This window comes from Orcinus orca, chromosome 17 (genome assembly GCF_937001465.1).
Source record: "Orcinus orca chromosome 17, mOrcOrc1.1, whole genome shotgun sequence".
NCBI classification, from domain to species: Eukaryota; Metazoa; Chordata; class Mammalia; order Artiodactyla; family Delphinidae; genus Orcinus; species Orcinus orca.
The window spans coordinates 56,374,239-56,395,163 of record NC_064575.1 but is presented as its reverse complement, the minus strand read 5'-3'; the positions used below and the strand labels follow the sequence as shown (position 1 = coordinate 56,395,163).

Here is a 20,925-nt window from a genome sequence, read left to right as displayed (position 1 = left end):
TTACAATAACTAAGAGTGACTATGTCTTTTTATTTACTTATTTTTTTTAGTAATGATCCTCTTTTAAAATTAAGGTCTGGAAAAATTTCTACTCCACAATTAGACCATACCCAAGATAATCCTAAATACTATAGTTAGAATGTCTAGGATATTCACATCATAAAGATGGTTGTGAAGAAGTGTCCTTGTAACTGGTGCTAACGACCTAATTATTTGTTTAAGTGTCTCTTTTGGTAGGATATAAACCTTAGGTGTGCAAGGCTGTTTATCTTATTTTATTTAGAGTGTCTGGCATAGTGGCTGTCATATATAGGTGATTAACACACATCTATAAAATGAATCAAGTACTGGATCAGCAAAGTGGAGATGTAAGCAGAAGCCCAACCAATAAAGATCTTAAGTTGTAAGAGAACTTGGACTCGACCCTGGGGCAATAGGAAGCCACTGAAGGATTTAAGAAAGGAGAGATAGTAATCAGATTTTACCTTTGGAAAGATCATTGTAGTCAAAAAGATTTTCCACCTGAAAAAGTTGAAAACTGAAATTAGGAAGATCAGTTTGGAGGCTCTTATAATTTTGGTTAAGGATGACTGTGCTATATATTAGTGGCCCTGTGAATGGAAATCCATTTGAGATATATCTAGAAGGAAGACTTGACAGAATTAGATGACTGCCTAAAATTGTGTGGGGGGATGAAACTGAGCAGGACCATGTGGGGCTCCTGGGCATGGAAGCCCTTCTGTCCCCCATTTCTTGTAGGGAATAGACTGTAGCCTCTATGACCTTCCCTGAGTTCCAAAGGGCAAGTTCAAACAGTTGCTAATCAGGGAAGGGAGGGGATGCAGAGACAAGGGAGGAGAAGCCAAGAAACAATAGTGTAGCCTTGGGACAGGATCCTGGTTCTGCATTGAGTGATACATATAACAGTATCTTTGAGCTCTTCTGCAGAACTAAAACCCCCAACAGATGGAAGATGTTAACTACTTGATGAAGCATTCTTCATTCCAGAGAGAAGGTCAGTTTGATAACCTTGAGAACCACAGTCACTCATCAGGAGGCCACCTGAGGCCAGATGAAAGGAATGCAGGTCCTACACACACCCTGATCCTTATCAGCAACCCCACCCTTGAACCACTGCTACAAAACTCCAAATCCGCCCCCCCCCCCCAGCCCCCGGGGTTGGGACACAAAATTTTCAGGGCATTAGCCTGCTGTCTCCGCCTTTGCCTGTCAAAGCAATAAAGCTGTTCGTTTCTACTTCACCCAAAACTCTGTCTCTGAGATTCCATTTGGCACCAGTGCACAGAGGCCGAGTTTCAGCATTCGGGGTGGGGGGCAGTAGAATGAGCGAGTGGAAGGATTTCTACATTTCTCTACCCAAAGCTAATTGAACACAGAGTCTCTCTTAACATCTGGTCCCCAGTGCCCATCCTAAAGCCTGTGTCAGAGGAGGAACTCAAAAGTGAATGTGCTTATGAAGGGGTGAAACAAGAGACATTTGAAGGGCACAGGATTGAAACCAACGAATAACATTTGCTTCCCTACAGTTTCTGTTTGAGATTTGCGGCCTGCAGCTAGCACAGATGGCCCTGAGATGGCAATTCTCTTTACGTATTTACTCTGTTCCCACTTGTTCTCACTCTCTCCCCACGCCCACCCTACCCCCCACCAGGAATGGTCATGAATCACAAATAACTCCACTATTCCCTTAAGCATCTGCCTCTGATCACAGTGTGAGTCCGCCAATCTTGTAATAGACTCCAGAAGTGTTTTCCTTGGGTTAAAAAATTCATCAAAATTAATACTAAATTGAAAAGGGAAAGTTCACAGTGAGCTAGCTGTCGTGTGTAAGTGAAACATGAATGCAGTCTGGAAAATAATAAGTTCTCTATTCTCTGAACTTTGTGTAAAGCAAGAAAAGAGGGTGAAAGGGCCGCTTTCCTACTCCCACCTATCACCTAAGGCCAATTTAATTTACAAATTGATATAAATTTGCCTTGCTTGTATGACGGACAAATCCTCCTGTTGGGCTACTCCCCACAGGCCTGCAAGCTCTGTATTTGCCCAGCCTCAAGACTGAAGAAAGAGCCTGGAGTAAGCAACAGAGACATCAGTGGTTTAAGAAACGGAGGATCTTACACATCTGAAGCGCGGTCCTGGAGCGACATCCCACCGTGTGCAGCTGAGGGCCTGCAGGACACAGCAACAGTCTTTGCTACCAGGAGAGAGGGAGGTTACCAGTTATAAGGGGAATTGACTTCAGGTTGGCTCATCAGTTACCAGGGAAACCAGCAGAGGAGCACGCCCCCTCCCATTCCCTTTGATAAGCTATCATAGTAGAGATGTTTTGATTTAAAGATTCGAACAATCACTAGCTGGGGCTGGGGGAAAGGATGTAAACTTTTACTGATTAGGCTCCATGATTAAGAGGGCAGGTCCGTCGTGAGCAGGTGTAGGTGGAGCAGCATTGCTCAAGCAGGGGATATACAGAGAGCAGAACAGCAGCTTCGGTGTCCTCACCATTCACCTCCAAACTGAAATAGGCGTAGAAATGAAGAAAGGAGCTACAGATTTGAGTGGAATATTAGTGGTTACTGAGCTCATGAGGGGTGAGGCATTCTGGGGCCTGGAGTAAAGGAAGGAAGCAACACTGCATAGGACTGGGAACACCGGGCAACTGCGTAGGAAGCTCATTCAGTGACAACCTTGCCATCTTCAGCCTTGTCACTCAAAGTGGTCTGCATACCTGCAACACTGGCATCCCCTGGGAGCTTGTTAGGACGCCGACTCCCAGGCCCCTCCCCAGTCCTACTGAATCAGAGTCTGCAGTTTAACAAGGTCCTCAGCTGGCTCATGTGGACCTTAAAGCTTAAGAGGCTTTCCCCTAAATCATAGCATTCGAAGTGTCTACTGAGCTCAGATTAACTCACTTTAGGCTTACTTTAGAATTTATTATCCGGATTGGGACATTTGTGAGTGTGAAAAAGCGGTGTTAAAATAATTGTCCAAGAGGGAGGGGATATAGGTATACATACAGCTGATTCACTTCATTGTACGGCAGAAACTAACACAACATTGTAAAGCAATTTTATTCCAATTAAAAAAAAAAAAATTCTGAACCAGGCCAGGACAGTCCTAGGCAGAATAAGACATATGATTATCCTAACACAGGCAACCCCAGAACCAGCAGGCAATAAAATGGTGTCGGGTGGACCTGCAACATGATTATAAGGGATTTGGCTTGAGGTAGACAGTGAGATCCAGGGCCTTATGGAAAAGGGTGACAAAGGCTTATAGAAAGACAACTGGGTTCAATACTTGGCTCTACTGGCTCTGTCATTCGGGGAACTCACTCAACTGCTCTAAGCCTCAGTTTGCTCATTGGTAAAACAGTCATCATAGTACCGATATAGTAGGTATAACACTTACTGCTCAATACTATTGTATGTGTGATATTACATTCCTTTGATCCCTAAATTAAACTGAATCTTCTCCAAGTCTCCCCCCACAAAACAGGCAGGGAATTTAATCTGAGCATTATTAGAACTCCCTCCAACTTCCAAGATTAGGAAATTGACGGTTTATTTTACAATCCATGACATGTGAGAAAGACCCTTCATGTTTGGTTCAGACTTCAATTCAGGGAACATGTTGAGGCTTCTTGTCCAAGTCCTTACATAAGTTGAAAAAGACACACCTGTTGCTTTTGTGCCGGGAGAGGGAATAACTGAAGGAGCTAAATCATCAACTTGGCTGGAGAGTATGTGAAGCTTAAGTGGAAGGATTTGAGTAAGGGGTTTTGAGTAGGATCAGGGACAGTTCATCCATTGTAGCAGGAGGAAGGAATCTGTGTGTCCGCCCTGCTGTGTCTGTGATTGTCTCGGTGTGAACTCCTTCCTGTTCATTCCTTTGTCTTGCATTTTCTCTTTTCCTCTTAAGATTTTTTCTTACCACTTCTATGTCTCTATTATTAATTTAAAGTGACTATTTCACCATGGCATACTTTTCATAAATATAAGAGCATTGCATTTGACTTGATTGTATTTCCTGAGGGTCATTGAACCCCAATAGGGAAAAAAAAGAAAGTTCTGGACTTAGTGAATTTGATACATTTACACCATGTGCAACCAGGTTATGTCAGCTATGGGAAATGGACTTAATGACCAAAGAAGTGTTGCCAAGCAAAATGCTGTGACATCCTTCTTTAATATGAAGATAAAAATTGTTTGAAATTAGTATATTATTTGTATGCAAAGTGAGGCTGCCAAGGCTCTTGAAAACAGTTTATTTTCTATCCTGTTTATTCTATTAATATACTAAGCAAACTCTTTTTTCTAGATAGTGCCAAAGTAAACTTTTGCCCAGGCTCTATCTGTTTTCTCATGATTCTCTGAATTAATAAGGTTTATTAAGTTCCAAACAGATATACTGACTGGTGCAGAGATGTCATCAGACTCAATTCTACCTCATGATTGGGTCCTGAGTGACCAGCTGAGACCTGTTAGTTTAGATGCTATATTTCTGATGGACGCCACTGATGTTTTTTAATAACGTTCATGTCTCAATCAAATGCCAAGAGATTCATCGGTTTGGGCGTAATAATTTCTGCTGTGCTGCTGCACAGTTGTAGAACCTGACTGGGAGCCATAACCCCTCCACCTCCATGTTGACCTCCTGTAGGAGACTGAATAATGGTTCCCCAAAATATCAGATCCTAATCCCTGGAATCTGAAAATATTACCTTATAAAGAAAGAGGGCCCTTGCAGATGTGATGAGGGATCTTGCCGTGGGGATTTCATCCTAGTGGGCCTTAAATGCCATCACAAGTGTCTTTATAAGAGAGCGGCAGGGAGAGAGTACACACAGAGAAGAGGAGGCAATGAGACCAGGGAAGCAGAGATTAGAGTGATGCAGAGTTACTAGAAGCTGGAAGATGCAAGGAAAGTACCCTCCAAAGGCTCGGGAGGGAGAACAACCCTGCTGACATCTTGATAACAGACTTCTGGCCTCCAGATCTGTGAAAGAATACACTTCTGTTGTTTTAAGTCACCGAGTTCGTGGTAATTGTACAGGAGTCATGAGAAACGAATATGCTCCCTTTTCCTTATCTCCAGAGAATATCTGAACTAGACTTAAGTGCATCAGAGAGAGGAAAAGTGGCTGGAATTTTAGCTGCTTGCCTTAGTAGTTCCTTCTGCTTTAGTGGCAAAAGGAACAGGATGAGGGGAGGGAATCTGAGAACAGGACTCAGGTCTCTGGCTCTTACCCTTTAGCTCTGTGACTTAGAGTGTTTAAAATCTCTGATCCTTAGTTTTGCCTGAAAATGAGAAGGTTCAACTTGATTAAAAGATTTTCAAATGTTGTTTACAGGTTCCATTATGACTTTTTGTTTTAATCTCAATATTAAAACACATATGTTGAATTCTTTGAAAATTTTAATAGTTTTAAACACTCAAATATATTATGTTTTAATTAGCAACACTTTGAAGACCAATTGTGTAATAAATTCTGCCTCCAGCTTAGTTTATTTTGGTGTTGACCACAGAATACCGCTTCTCATTCTGCCTATGTTTAATTCAATGATTCTCATCGAGGGAAGACAACAGAATACCCTAGGGTTGCTTTGCCAAAAAACTCCAGAAATCCAGGCCCATCCTAAGATATTCTGATTTAGTAGGTTTTAGTATTCTGCAAAAGACTTAAATACTACAGAACAATCTGGAGAACCAACATAGACCATGGCTCTTTTTATCACCCTTCCCCCAAACCATTCAATTGGCGCTAATATCCTGTCCTACACGGTATCTTGTTCAACATGGAACATTTTTATCAGTGAAGATTGAAGATCTTTGATTTCGTCTTTGATTTGGTCTTCAGTATCTGTTATTATGGAACTCGTACCCAGACCTGTCCTTCTCTTGGTATAGGCTCCCACTACCCCCGTTTGGACCACCACTATGGCCTTCTAACTCATCTCCCTCTCTCTAGCATCTAGGCCTCACACTCACTCTATCACCATTCCTAAACACAATTATCATTTCATGACTCTGAGAAGCAAGGCAAGGCAAGGCAAGTCCATAAACCTTAGCCTGGCATTCAAGGTCTTGTGACACCAGATTCCTATTTATTCCCTTATTGTCTTTAACTTTACAACCTGAGCCTTCTTCTTTTACTTTTTAAACAGTTTTTAAAGATTTTTTTTTGATGTGGACCATTTTTAAAGTCTTTACTGAATTTGTTACATCACTGCTTCTGTTTCATGTTTTGGTTTTTTGGCCGCCAGGCATGTGGGATCTTAGCTCCCTAACCAGGGATCCAACCCGCACCCACTGCACTGCAAGGTGAAGTCTTAACAACTGGACTGCCAGGGAAGTCCCTGAGCCCTCTTCCTTAAAAAAAAATTTTTTATTCACTCTTCACCCTCACATGCTACTCTAATGCCATCATTTACAATGATCTCTACATGTACAAATACCTTTATCTTCCTCTGTACTCTGCAGGGCCTGGTTCTGGTCCAAATGTCACTATTTCAGCCTATGCTGTTTCCTTCTGTGAATGGGCTATTAGAACTTATTTTCAACTATACAAACGGTACTGGAAATATTTTTTTGGATATAGTGCATAGGTATTTCAGGGCTCTCCAAAGGACAGGTAGTTTTCCTTATCATTCTACCTACCTTTTTGTACCCTACCCTGCCCATAAAGTCTTTCCCAACTCTTTCATCCCATATCGGTTTCCCTTTTTCTTTTTGCCTTTCTACTCTCCTTAGTCTCACTCAGCCTTCACACCTGGTCCTAGTTTACCTTGTAGTGTTTCCCAACATTGTCACATATTAGAAGCACCTGAACAGATTTAAAAAGATTTAAAACATCAACTAAGGTCAAGGTTTTACATTTAAAAACTGTTATTCTCAACAAGCAACTGGAGAAAAGTTCTCGACCACACAGTATTTATAGGCTATGTTTGGGACTAGCACCTTATGTTCATTATGCTACCAAATCTAATAAGGATGAATAATAGTGCATCACAGGGCTTCCCTGGTGGTGCAGTGGTTGAGAATCTGCCTGCCAATGCAGGGGACACGGGTTCGAGCCCTGGTCTGGGAGGATCCCACATGCCGAGGAGCAACTAGGCCCGTGAGCCACAACTACTGAGCCTGAGCGTCTGGAGCCCGTGCTCTGCAACGAGAGAGGCCGCGACAGTAAGAGAGAGGCCCGTGCACCGCGATGAAGAGTGGCCCCCGCTTGCCACAACTAGAGACAGCCCTGGCACAGAAATGAAGACCCAACACAGCAAAAATAAATACATTAATTAATAAACTCCTACCCCCAACAAATTCTTTAAAAAAAAAAAATAGTGCATCACAACCTACTTGCAAACAGTGTGTCTTAACCACAGGTACTTGCCTTTCCAGATCGGGGCGTTTCTCAGACTGCAGTGGACCGCATCTCTCTTGATGGGCAACAGGCGCCATCTTGACTACTGAATCACACGTCAACATCTCTGGGTGGCTCATTAGATCCTCTATGATCTAACCCACATTATCTGCTCTCCACTCTCCCTCAACGCGCAAACCCTCAGAAAGAACAAATGAGATGCGTGAAAACTAGTGTCTTTTACAAATTGCCAGCATGAAGTTTGTGCATCTTTACTCATCAGGGTCACTTCACCGCTTCGCTGCTCCTCAAAATGCAAACCTCTCTCTGGTAAACTCCATCTAAAAGCTGGCTGCGGCACTTCCCCGATGGCGCAGTGCTTGGGAATCTGCCTGCCAATGCAGGGGACATGGGTTCGATTCCCTGGTCTGGGAAGTTGCCACATGCCGCAGAGCAACAGTTGTGGCCCGTGTGCCACAACTACTAAGCCTGAGCTCTAGAACCCTCGAGTCACAACTACTGAGCCCGCTCGCCGGGAGCCTGTGCTCCGCAACAAGAGAAGCCACCGCAGTGAAAAGACCGCGCACCACAACAAAGAGTAGCACCCGTTCAATGCAACTAGAGAAAGCCTGCGCGCAGCAACGAAGACCCAACGCAACCAAAAATAAATAAGTAAAAAAAAAAAAATTAAAGAAAATAAAATAAAAAATAAAAGTTGGGTGCACTTGATCATCTTTGGTGCCAATTCTCATGGTAGACTTTGTAAGCCTTTCAGACATTCATGAAATTGTTCTTTTTTGTGTGCTACAGTTGGGGGTGGGTAGAGAACAGAGAGATAGTGCTTCTTCTACATATTAATAATGAACTTTTCTAGTTCCAGAGCCTGGAGTTTCCGGTTCATTTTAATAAAGTAAGTTATATTAACTGTTTTGTCATCATGTTACTACAGCTATCCAGTACTGTTTTGAACCTATTCTTGTTACAAAGAACGGGTATATAGGATTTCCCTTGTATTTAAAAAAAAAAAAAGTATGCCAAACTTCTCCAACAATCTGGAATTTTATTCCATCCATATACATGCATAGTAACAACATTTGTTGAGAAATTATTTCTATCAGAAGTAGAACATTATCTTTGTGATCACCAGGTGCAGTATTGCTACTCTTATATTTAAATAGATCTTATATATGAATTAAATTCATACTTGCAGCATTGAGTTTAGGGTTTCGATTTAGACTGTGCCTTTCAAAAGATAAAACCGATTAATACTACCTCATTACTTACAATACTGCTTCCAGTAATTTTGTTCATTCTTATAAAGTATTGCATTTAACAGCAAAGTTTAAAAATTGAGACAGAGCTGCATCAGCGAAAGAAAATACAAGTACTATACAAGAAAAAAATTGCCGTCTTCATTTAACATACATGTTTCAGATTAAGAAAATGGACAGAAACATACGGCTACATACAAATGCAAAGCCTAGTTACTAAGAGACTGTATCTGCTAAAATATAAAGTGCAAACAGAGCCTGATTATCCAAGAACTGAAATCTTAAGGCGAACTTATAGCACGTGTATTTAGAACATCTTTGCAAGTTATATTTTAGCATATACATATATCTGCAACAGCATATAAGAAGAAATCAAGATACACAAGTGCTTTGGAAGCTATTTCTAAAATGCTTTTCTGTATTGTTTGTGACTATTTTCTTTAAAAGCTACTATACAGTGCAAACCATATATGCTACACAATAACTATACAATAACATTACAAATGACTTTAATATAAAGTTTTTAAATAAAAAATAACATAACCACAGCTATGAATACTGCTGGTAAAATAAATTAATTTTCTTTTAAAATGGCACCAATAATACACTTTACTAATGGACTGTAATGAAATTACACCTTAAGTCTTCAACTCAGCCATAATGAATTGTCTCCTGATTGCCCAGATGTAATTCAAACAGCTTTCTTTTTTTTTTTTGCTTTTTTTTTTTTTTTCTGTACTGGGTAGAACAACATACTAAACACTGGTACCAAAGGTGAGTGATGTTTATTTATTTTGTGATTTCATTTGACATGTTCTGCTGCATGTGAGGAGCAATAAAACTTCTTGTGAGTTATAAAGTTTGAGAGGTTGTTGAACTGGATGTCACACAGCCGGCAATATTTCCCACTGGTTGGAGCCTGGGTGGAGCCATTCACACCTTTAGCTATACTAGACAACTGGTCCTCTGTGGAGGGAATTCCTGGGGAGACGTTCTCGTTCGTGGCTAATGGGTTCTCCGAGATCCAGGAGGGAGATTTGCGGCTGTCTTCATGCTGAGGATTCTGGGCAATGTTCTCTTGCTGTGGGTTGGCGGCAGGGCGCTCGTCTTGCTTCAGTCCACCATTCACTATGACCATGCCTCGATTTTTGGGCAACAACGGCAGGGAATCTTTCTTCGGCACAGCGCACCCATTGGAAGAAGCCTGGCTTTTGGGAGATTCATTTTCCGCGTTTGTGCTTTGGTCCACGTCAGCGTTATGGATGACAAGAGAACCAGAAATATAATCACTTGGCTTTATTCCATAATAAGGAGAGAGCTGGTCGGCTCCTTTTGCCTTCTTTATTGCTCCAGGGTACAGGCATTGTGGAAGAAACAAATGTTTGTTTTCTTCTTTTGTCGCAATGAGCTGAGCGGCTTCACTGAAGACTTTCAGGCCCTGCAGGGTTGCTAAGTGGGATGAAAATAAGTTTCCGTTGGGGGAAGGCTGCTTCAGATTCCCATTTTTCTCACATTTTATGATGCTTCTTTCATAGCTGACATCGGGGCTGTTTCGTTCGCTTTCTGGATTCGGAAACACTTTGCTGTCGAGCGGAGCCAGGTCATTACGCTGGTGTGCAGTGACCGGGCAGAAATTCTGCTTGTGGGCCAGGTAGTTTTCTACCTTGTTGAAACTGATCTTACACACAGTGCACTCGTGGTAGTCCAGCAGCCTTTTGGGAGATGCAGTCGTCCGCTCAGACTGGGATAAACACTTTTTGCTGAGATCTATGGGCACGTCCATCTCTAGGCAGGAAACACTGGAATGAGTAGTGTCACATTTGGAAACCGGAACACACTTGTTAATCGTGAGGGACGTTTCCAAGTGCTTTGAGACAATTCCTGGAAAGATATCACATCTTGGATGGTAGCACTCTCCCAGCCCTTCCGTGGGTTCTTGAGTGGAGGTACAAGGATTGCTGAGGTTGGCTACGTCGAGAAATCGCTGTTGGACTAGCGGAGGCCTTTGCTCCTGTTCAGGAAGACACATCTCATACATCTTCCTGCGCTTGCGCGTACGCATGGTTCTCTGCACGGCAGGCACTTTGTTGGAAGCTGACCTCTTGAGCGGAGGGTCGTGGCGCGTAGCACAGTAATACTGTTTGTGGACCATGTATGTTTCGTGCCGGCTGAAAGTAATGTTGCAAGCTTCACAGGTAGTCTTATTTGGGTCACTTTCCCCATCCACTAAGGGGACACTGGGATTTTTCACATCAACAGGTTTTCCATTAATTTTATCATCATTGCTGTTGGGGGTGGAGAGCTTCTTAGCTTGAATGGAAAAGTCCTTGTCGTGGCCCTTCCCATTTGGCCCAATTAAATCTAAAACAGTGGAAGAATTGATGCAGGGTGTTTGAAGAAGTGGATTCTCAGGATCAGCAGAATGAGCGGCTGGATTGAGAAGGTTTATGGAGGTTTGGCCAGTGTTGGGACTCACGGCCTCAGGCATCTTTTCTGAAACACCAGGGAACTCTGGGGACTTGGCCATCTGCTGCCATCGGCTGCTGCAGTAATGTTTTTTGTGCACTAGATAATTATCCAAATTATTGAATGTTATGTTACACTCAAAACAGGTAGCCCCTTTGGGCATCAAGGGGCTGTAAATGACGGGAGGGTAGCTACTACTTCCGTGCCTCAGTCGCCGATGTACCAGTTCAGACATCTTGGCTAAGATCTCTGAAGCTTGAGGGACCATTGTGATATCTTGGGGAAAAGCAAACTGAGATAGAAAGGGTCCCACGGGGAAAGAAGGCCCAATATTAGGCTGAACTGGAGATGAGGCAAGTCTTGGACTAGAGGGCTCAGACTTTATTTTTGTGTAAGAAAAGCTTTGTTTATTTGTTGCAGACTGAATTTCGGGTCTCTGGTTAGTGAGAAAGAGCTGAGTCTTTTTCTCACACTTGTCCAGCTCCGTGTCAGAGCTCGCATCTTTAGTCTGCATGGCCTTTTGGCTCTGGGGGAGTTCACTTCTGGTCAGCAGGTCTGTGGCTGGCTGTAAGCTGTCTTCGGTTCCACTTGGAGAGTGTTCCATGTCACTTTCTCTGGGCAGTTTGCTGCCAGGGACATGGAGCTCCTGGTGCTGCAATAACTCCCTCTGAGTCTGGAAGCCGAAGTGGCAGTGATTGCATCGGAAGGCAGCTTGAGTGAGATGGGAGAACAGGTGTTGGTGAAAGTTGATCACAGAATCAGCAGTGTAGCTACAGACGGTGCATTTTAGACTAGCACCAGGGGGGAGGAATTCTTCCATTTTCACTCCTGGAGGAACATACAAAATCAGAATACTGAGAACCACACATATTGGTTTTCTAATGATATGAACCGTTACTAATGACCTCATGTGTCCAACACAGCAGAAACGAACTGAAATCTTTCGGAATCTTATTTGTGATAGTAACGTTTTTCTTGTGACGTCCTTCACCACATGATGATAATAACAGCCCTTTATGGTTTCCAAAGCACTTTCGTGAATATTATTGCATTGTAGTGGGATAGGCATCATTGTTTCAATGTTACAGGTCGGGAAACACATGCAAGGAGGCTAAAGGAATTGATTATGGTAATAAAGCTATTCGGTGATGGATCCATGACTAAACTTCAGATTTTATAATTTCTAATCCAATAACCTTCTTACCACAGCACTATGCTCTACATTAGGAAGAAGCAGGCATTAGTTAGAGTTGATAGTGATAACCTATGTGCAAATCAAATAAATCTTAGTGCATTTAGTGTACCAGATTGGGTCTTTATTCAAAAGAATCCAAATAGAAGCCATTTTCTAAAGTAATTAATAACCTACTAATTTATCTTTGGTACAAATTTAGAATTTTATTCATTGGTTTTGCTGAACATGGTTTATCTCTATCCAGGGCCGATATTGGTACCAGTACATTAATGTAGTCATTTAGGACCGACATCCATGCTGATTGGTCATGGCCTGTTTTTAGTCAGTTATTAAATATTTTGAATATCACCACTGACTGGTGGGTAAGCCTCAATGCAATATTGTGATTTACAAGGAATATGTATTTGGTCATTCTGATGAGTAAAATCTATTTCTCATATATATTTGGTCTTTATCCTTGGTTCCCAGCTCACAGCTTCTAAAACTCTTGGAGTTTCCTGTGATAAGAGTGATAAAGGTGTCTTTGTTATGTTACTGAGGTGACTTTTGGAAAGCCCTTAGGTAACCTAAGGATGGGTGATTGTTAGGAGAAGCAATCTTGTGATTACAGGGGTTGGAACTTTCATTCTTCCCCTCCTCCACTTCTGGGAAGAGGGGCTAGAGATTAAGTTCAATTGCCAATGGCCAATAACTTAATCAATCCTGCCTATGTAATGAAGCCTCCATAAAACCCCCAAAAAACAGAGTTCAGAGAGCATCTCAGTTGGTAAACATGTGGAGATCTGGGGAGAGTGGCAGGCTCTGAGAGCACTTGGAAGCACCTTGCCCGTTCCCCAAACCTAGCCCTACGCATCTCAGCCATCTGGCTGTTCCTGAGTTATATCCTTTTATAATAAACCAGTATCTGGTGAACAAATGGGTTTTCTGAGTTCCGGGAGACACTCTAGCAAAGCAGTCAAACCAAGGGGGTGTCTTGGCGACCTCTGATTTATAGCCGACTGGTCAGAAGCACAAAAGACTAAAGTCTGCATTGGGGTGGCGGTGGGGGAGTCACTCTTGTAGGACTGACCCCTTAATCTGGGGAATTTAATGCTCTCCCTGCACAGTGTCAGAATTGAGTGGAGTTGCATTGCAAGACACTCAGTTGGTGTCTGAAGAATTACTTGGTCGGGGGGACCCCTTCCCCTATGAATTGGAATCAGGATCTGGATACTTTTACTTACTCAGGTCAACTCTTGTTCCCATTTGTTGGCATATGGTTACATCAGGCTTGGTTCCTCCTCTCTGCCCTCTAGACTTAAATGAGAATTGTCTTTTATATTTATAAGATGAAAATATGGCAGAGAGATAGAGATAAAAGGGGACTTCTTTTATTTGTCTCCTTTTCTCCTTGGCTAATCCAATACTCATTTTCCTGTTGAGCTGGGAAGATCCCTCTATCTCTATTTTTGTTTTGCGCGTGACTTTACACTCACCATGTGAGACAACCAACCTGTTTCTGCTTCCCCTGCTTTATCACCTCATAAAGACAGCTCTTTGTAGGGAGAGGGAAGAGAATAAGTAGAAAGGAAACAGCTTATTTTTATAGGTGCAAAGACAAAAGCTTGCACTGTACTAGAGCACTGGAGGTTGGAGTTAGTTTTTTTAAACTGAGCACCTATTTCCATTTTTAATTATTCAACTCAAGCAAAAACAGCAAAGGAAGTCACCCGGAGGTGACTTACAAGTTTCATATTCTGAATAACTATGATTCCCAAACCTTGGTTTGCCCTATCCAAGAATGTTCAAAGAAATATCTAAAATTAATATAATTCTGTACATTTGATTCATTTCAGTTGTTTTTAAAATATAGGAATTAGAATACTATGTATGATACTGACAACAATTGGGCATACAATTCCAAAATAAATGGGAATAGTTGCCACCTTGCTCTCAAGAACAGGCTTAAAAAAAAAAAGAAAAAGAAACTTGTTTTTCAGCATAATTACTTTAGTTGAGAACAAACTAGAATGATTTAGCCTGTAAACTGAGCACTGTAAGTCGTTAGAAAATAATTCAGACCCAAGTCCTTTGAATAGAGTATACTTGTTCGGGACAAAAGATAATAACCAGCTGGTCCAGCAAGTTTAAGTTTGATTTTATAGATAGATAGAGATGTATGAATGTACGTATATATGTAGAGAAAGAAGAGGGTCTCCTGGAGTAGAAGAAGAAACAAGAGAGGCACTCACCACTGTGTGAGTTCATGTGCATTTCTAGAGCTCGGGCATTTGAAAAGCTCTTGGTGCACTGTGGGAAGGGGCACATACTGGAAATCTGAGGAGTGCTGTCTTCGTTTTCCTCTGACACTGGAGCAGTTTCTCTTTGTCTCCCACTGCAATAGTACATCAAATGGGCTTGCAGATTCCGCTCACTCCGATACCAGATGCCACAGGACTTGCAAGGGAATATATCCTCTGCAGGCAGAAACACAGGGACACGTTAGCTGCTGCCCACTTGGAGCCAACCATGGGTAAAGCAGCATTTGGTTCAGTTTTTCTCAGAGTCTGCTCCCAGGTTATGAATTAGGCAATCAGACAGGGGCTAGTGCAGTCTTGGATGTTGTTCCACAGTACAGGACTATTTTTAAAGAAATGTTCCACTTAATGCAGTTTACCTTCCCACAGACTCTTTAGAAAGTGGTACTCTAGGAGAATCCCAACATAAAGCAAAAGAGATTAATCCTAAATTGTTTATATTGTACTTATAGTTTAGAAAAATAGGCATTTATAAATAGCAATGTGAATTGGTTTATCTGCTTGGTTAAAAGGTAAGGGATCTAATGGCTGAACTAAAGTTAGCTTTGATGCCAACTCCTGACATCATTGGTCCATTTAATAAATTAATCACAGAGTACCTCCTTAGTGCCAGATCTATGCTGAGTTGGGTGTAAAACAAAATGAGAGACCAAACAGCTGTTGTTAAGGAGCTTAGATCTCCTGGGGCTGGTTAACAAGTGGTTCGTTTGTTCGTTACATTAGAACGTGATGACCACACACAGTGATGGAGGTACTTGAAGAAGTCAGAGAAGGATTTAGAGGGAAGATGATGACATGCCTTAGCTGCCTTGTGAAGGATGAAATTAAGCTAGTCAGGTGGAGAAGAGGATTGTGTCCTCCTAATCAAGGGATCAGCTATGGGAGCCTGAGAGAGGGACTGGGTGGAGGCTGGGAGGCTATTCTGTGATCTCAGGCAAGGGGCTGGGAGAGATGAGGTTGTAGAAGTCAGGGACAGACTCCCAAAGGCCCTGTCAGCTTTTTTAAGTTTAGATTTCTATCTCAATGGTTATGGAAAATGACTGAATCATTTCAAGCAATAGACTGACAGAATCAGCTATGATATAATCCTAACAGTGGAGTTTTGAAGGTAGTGAATTTGGAAGGAAGACTTACGACTGGTAGGAGACAACTGCAGTAATCTAAGTGAAATGTGACAGAATTTAAGTTGTAGCTAATAGTCATGTACTAGTTGTTAAGTCATGCTATAACATGTATGATATGTATTTCTCATGTATTCATTCATGGAAAATTTCTCTCTCTGTGTTTTCCCCTCATTCATTAATAGGTGAAGAATGTGAGGTTGAGTAACTTGCCATTATCATGCAACTGGGTGAACTGGGATTGGAAAACCCTGGTGTAAACACTCTTCCATAATGCCTCAATGAAAGGGGGACAGAGAGAAGCAAAGTTATACTGAGGAAGCAGAACTGACTGGAAGTGATGACCACTATTTTGCAATTAGATGTTAGAGCAGAAGGTAAGGTTTCTCCTCGGTGCCTAGACTTCTTGTTGGCATTTCTGTGTTAAGGGATGTTTTCATTCATCTCTACAGGGAATAGAAGACAGATGGGTGATGAATTCAGGCTGGGGCACATATGGAGTGACTAAATCTGACACTGTATTGTGCAAACTTGGCACTTTTGTAGTGCCTCTGATCAGAGGGATGGCAGATAACACTGTAAACTGGGATTAATCCAGGCACACTGGGGCATATGGTCACAGTAGATATGTGGGAGTAGATATTTCTGTGAGAAAGAGACAGGAACATTGCAAAGATGGCAAGAGAGGTCTGAAACTCGCCAGAAACAGCTGGACTTGTGATTTATAAACTGTTAATGTATAGTGAGTTGGAACACATGATAGTGAAGGAGTTGGCTCAGGAGATCCTGTTGAAGGAGAGAAGGAGAAAAGTAAGGACCAAATTCTAGCGAATGAGAAGTAAGGACAGCAGGTACAATACAGAATTTTAAAATACAATTTAATTACAAAATTATATACTACTGCTGTTTATTATTTAGCCCCTCCCACCCAAGTTTTAGTTACATTTATACTTTTCAGAGGCCCAGTGTATAGTAAAGGGTTTATTTTTCAGGATGACTTTAACTGATTAACTAATTTAAGAATGAGAACAAAGCCTGTATGCATCTATGGTGATATATTTGGGATTAATAGTTATCTTGCTATAGAAAGCAAACAGAGTATTCCTTCAAATATAATTAGAATTAACATTCACACACTGGAGTGTCACAATAATATAAGAAACTCCTAGAATAGGTGGTAACAAAATCATTTTGCCTCAGTTTCAAGTTGGGTCCATGTTATTTCAAGTTCCTCGCTATTCAAATCAAACTAAAGATTCAGTAAACAAAACAACTCCATTTACATTAAGGAAATTCAGAAATAGTAGCTTGGGTTGTGTACACTGAATCCACTGGTTGGATGCAGAGTAATTCCAGACACACCTGAGAAGTTCTTCATTCTAAAGGATGCTGTTACAGCAAGAACATAATTACTGTTGAATATATATGTATGTATATATGTATACATATATAATATAAGACATGATTGTAGTCTCTAGACTTCTGCATCATTCAAAGTCTCAGGGATTTTCAAGGACATTTTTGACTCAATGCAATGTTTCACTTGCCACTGGCTTGAGAATCTATTCTCCTCTTAAGATGTACTCACGTTTTCTCACAGAGCTAGATAAAAGCAGAGAAGAGTCTAGAATTCTGATCTTGGGACTCCTAGATCACTGATTTTATGTCAAGGAAATACAAACTAAGTTCAATAGTCCTTTTAACAGACTATAATCACAAAGGTATATTTGCCAGGGCACATTTTAAAATTCTCCATATAAAGTATTCTAAGATTATACGTATTTTTCTTTCTCTTCTCTTTATTTTTTTTTACATTAGCTGATGTCTTGATTCATCCAGCCTACATTTCCCCTTCATTAGTGTATCTAATCAAATTTGATTTTGTGTCCTTTTTCTTATTTTATGTTTTAACTCTATGGCTCTTAATACCAAAACTATTCTACCATAGGAGCGACAATGAAAGCTGTTAGACCTCTTATAGCTAAATCGTCTTGAATTTTGTTTAGTTTAGAATGTCAGATTTTTCTGTGTGACATTCAGGAATCCAACCTGAAATGAATGAATTTAAGTTATTCCTTTTATACTCCCACGAGAAGTGAACACACACACACACACACTTAAAATTGGAGAGAATATAAAATAAAATCATAACACTGGAGAAAAAAGTCTGTCCCTGGTTGCCTGTCAGTAGACATTATTTTTTTCTCTCCCATAAATACCCATCACCACTACAAAGCTATTGTACTGGGCTATTGCACTCAGCACTTACTATTGACAATAGCTGTAGGCAAAATAGAAGCCATGGCAGCTTGCTGAGGGAGCAGCTGAATTGAGTCCAGCAGGCGCGCCGGGTACATCCCTTCTGTAAGAGTCATCTGACTGGCAGCTTGTAGCCTTGAGTCAAAATCCACCACAAAGGCAATTAGCTCTTCACCCTCAGAGATGGCCTTCGTAGTCGTGCACCAAAGCTGACCCCCTATTAAGAAGAAAAAAGAAAAAGAATTGACATAGAAGGCTCTAGCCTGCTGTACATTGGATTGATGGCAATAGGACCTTCTCATGTTTTTCACATCAGTTTCTACTGGGGTGGAGTGTTTGATCAAGACAACGGCTGTCCTCCTCTTCCCTTTGTTAACCTAAAACAATAAAACTGCCAGTTACTTTACCAGCGACACAAGTTTAATAGCAAGGAGCTGCAACTCAGGACAGGCAGCTATGGTCAACCACATGAAAGTCTGGCGAAACAAAAGAGAGGAAACTCTTATAGAGAAGGGGAGGTTGGGTGGGGCCATTATAAACACAAAGCTCATTGGAGGAAATTGAAAGTTCCAAATATAGTGGCTTTTCATTGGCTGAGTTGTTACATTCTTTCATTGGCTGAGCTGTTGTCAGACAAGGAGAAATGCTTTCTTCCTTCAGCTGAGAGGTATTAAGTAGTGTCACTCCCTGATGGAGATGCAAAGTCCATCTCTTCCTGTTGGGATCTACACTGAAGTCAAGTAGTACATGCCAGCTCCCCCTTCTGACTTCCCTACTCCATTTTAGTGCTGTTTCCCTTTATTAATTTTCGTACCTGCCTATGTGGAAAATTGTATTCCTTGCATCAGATGAACTGTTCAGTGACCAACAGTAGCAGAAGATTAATAACCAAGTATAGACATAATCTGTAGAGAGTTTTGTCAACTGTTTGCCTTCCAGCGCTTGACTTAATCATTAACCATGTTATTACATGTTATACTGCCTAAGAACAAGCATGGTAGGGATACAACCACAAAATTTATTTCAGGTGAGGCTTTGAAGTTACTCTTTACGTGCTCTTTCTGTACCTCATGGAAGTAAGCAGTTATTTCTTTTTCTCTCTCTTCCCCAGATACTGGGGAATGCTATATGAATGAATGATACGTAAAACTACAAAGCAAGTAAACAAAGTTCCTAAAATTTAGCACATTAAAGTGAAATTCCAGTTAGCTTTACTCTCCTTATAAGTCTGCTGCCATTTATTTTGGGGGGGTGGGGGGGTGAGCACCGAGTGATCTTTACTTATATAATATTTCTTATAATGCAGCTTCTTTATCTCCTTTTACCCTGATTGAACTTCCTGAAAAGGAGATATGCCAAAGAGCCTTTTCAGAAAGGCTTATTTAAATAAAGATTTGTTTAAATGAAAAGAACCCTCTCTTCAAACACTAAGATAGACTCTGGCTTGGTGCGTCAAATGATCACGTGTGGTGCATTAAAAAGAAAATTAACTATGCAAGTACATCTTCTAATGTATTGGAATGAGATAGTGAATGCTCATTTATTTAACATGTTTAGACAGGCAAAGCACTTATATTTTGTTATCTACACTCTCAGGCCTAGATATGTATCCTGTACAGTTATGCCTGAAGTAATATGGCATACTTGATATGTTATAAAGCTTTTTTTCCTCATTGTGTATATACTGCAAGGCTATATATTGTACTCATTAAGCAAGCAAAAATTGTACCCATTCTGATAAGTAATATTGCTCTGTTTATCTTTCAGCATAACTGCCTTTTCAACCGCACTTCATTTTTTTCCACCCTGAAAGAGATCATAGTTTTTAAACAACGTGTGGTAAAACGCTGGTGGAAAAGATAACAACAGCATATGATAGGGCAGAGTTGCCTAGAAGATTCAGGACACCGTTTTAGAGAAACCTCGGACAGTTCATTAAACCAGCTAACTAAATTTCAAAGGTAAGCAGACAAGACACCATCCACGACAGTAAATGTTTGTGAAAAAATAAAGCTAAAATTACAGACCTCGAATTTATATGAAAGTTTCCAAGGAAAACACAAATATACTAAAAGACTAGAAAACAACCATTTTTCACTTTCACTTTAATATATCTGAAAGCATACAAGTTTCCCAAAGTTGAAAACAGATTCACCTTGGTTGGCATTGATGACTTCTTTACAAATATAGAAGCTAAGCGGCATCATCGCGGAATCTGATGAGCATTGAAAAGCGCTAAGTGGTGCTATTTCTGCTGGTGACGCTTCTTCCCCCTGGAAGGCTTCTGCATTTGGCTGTTCGGCCTTCTCTGATGTGCATACAGATCTAAACTACTTACAGCTGTAGACAAGGTAATCATTTGCACCTTATCTTTCCTCTGGGACAAGGTTTATTAAGTGAGTCTGTGTAATAGAGAGGTGGGGAGGGCAGAGGCAGGCACTGCAGTTCAGGTTTAGTTCCTCGCCTGGTTTTCTAGAGTCACTGGATTTCAGTGTTGAACTGAATAACTTATATTACTGGTAATAGTTTTCCATTTTTTGATCAACTTACATTGTTGGTAAATCCAGCTATGGCTCTGTTTTACAAAAGGAAAGTTTTGAATTCAGGTACCCTGGAGAAATCGATATTTTAGAGAAGGTAGCACTTGGCTAATCTTTATCACAGCAGTGAGCTCAACAGCAGGATGACTCCGAACACTTGGGCTCAGACTTTGAACCAAAAAGATCCAATCAATAAATAGAATTCACAAAATATTAAGTGAAAATTAAAGCAAGTAAAACATGGGCTTCCGTGGTGGCGCAGTGGTTAAGAATCCGCCTGCCAGTGCAGGGGACGTGGGTTTGAGCCCTGGTCTGGGAAGATCCCACATGCCGTGGAGCAACTGAGCCCATGCGCTGCAACTACTGAGCCTGCGCTCTAGGGCCCACGAGCCACAACT

The 20,925-nt window shown here is 41.2% G+C and overlaps 2 protein-coding genes across 2 annotated transcripts in view; both read right to left on the bottom strand.

Moving 5' to 3' along the window:
- The window catches only part of OXR1 (oxidation resistance 1), an 874,541-nt gene that overhangs the window by 762,986 nt on the left and 90,630 nt on the right, over positions 1 to 20,925 (bottom strand). The window lies entirely within an intron of this gene.
- Positions 9,350 to 20,925, bottom strand: part of ZFPM2 (zinc finger protein, FOG family member 2) — a 464,257-nt gene continuing 452,681 nt past the window's right edge. The window contains exons 6-8 of the mRNA XM_004282929.3: positions 17,998 to 18,204; positions 14,542 to 14,766; positions 9,350 to 11,943 (exon numbers count right to left, since the gene is read on the bottom strand). Of these exons, the coding sequence (XP_004282977.1) occupies positions 9,452 to 11,943; positions 14,542 to 14,766; positions 17,998 to 18,204 (2,924 nt within the window). The 3' untranslated portion in view covers positions 9,350 to 9,451. The remainder of the gene's footprint in view (positions 11,944 to 14,541; positions 14,767 to 17,997; positions 18,205 to 20,925) is intronic.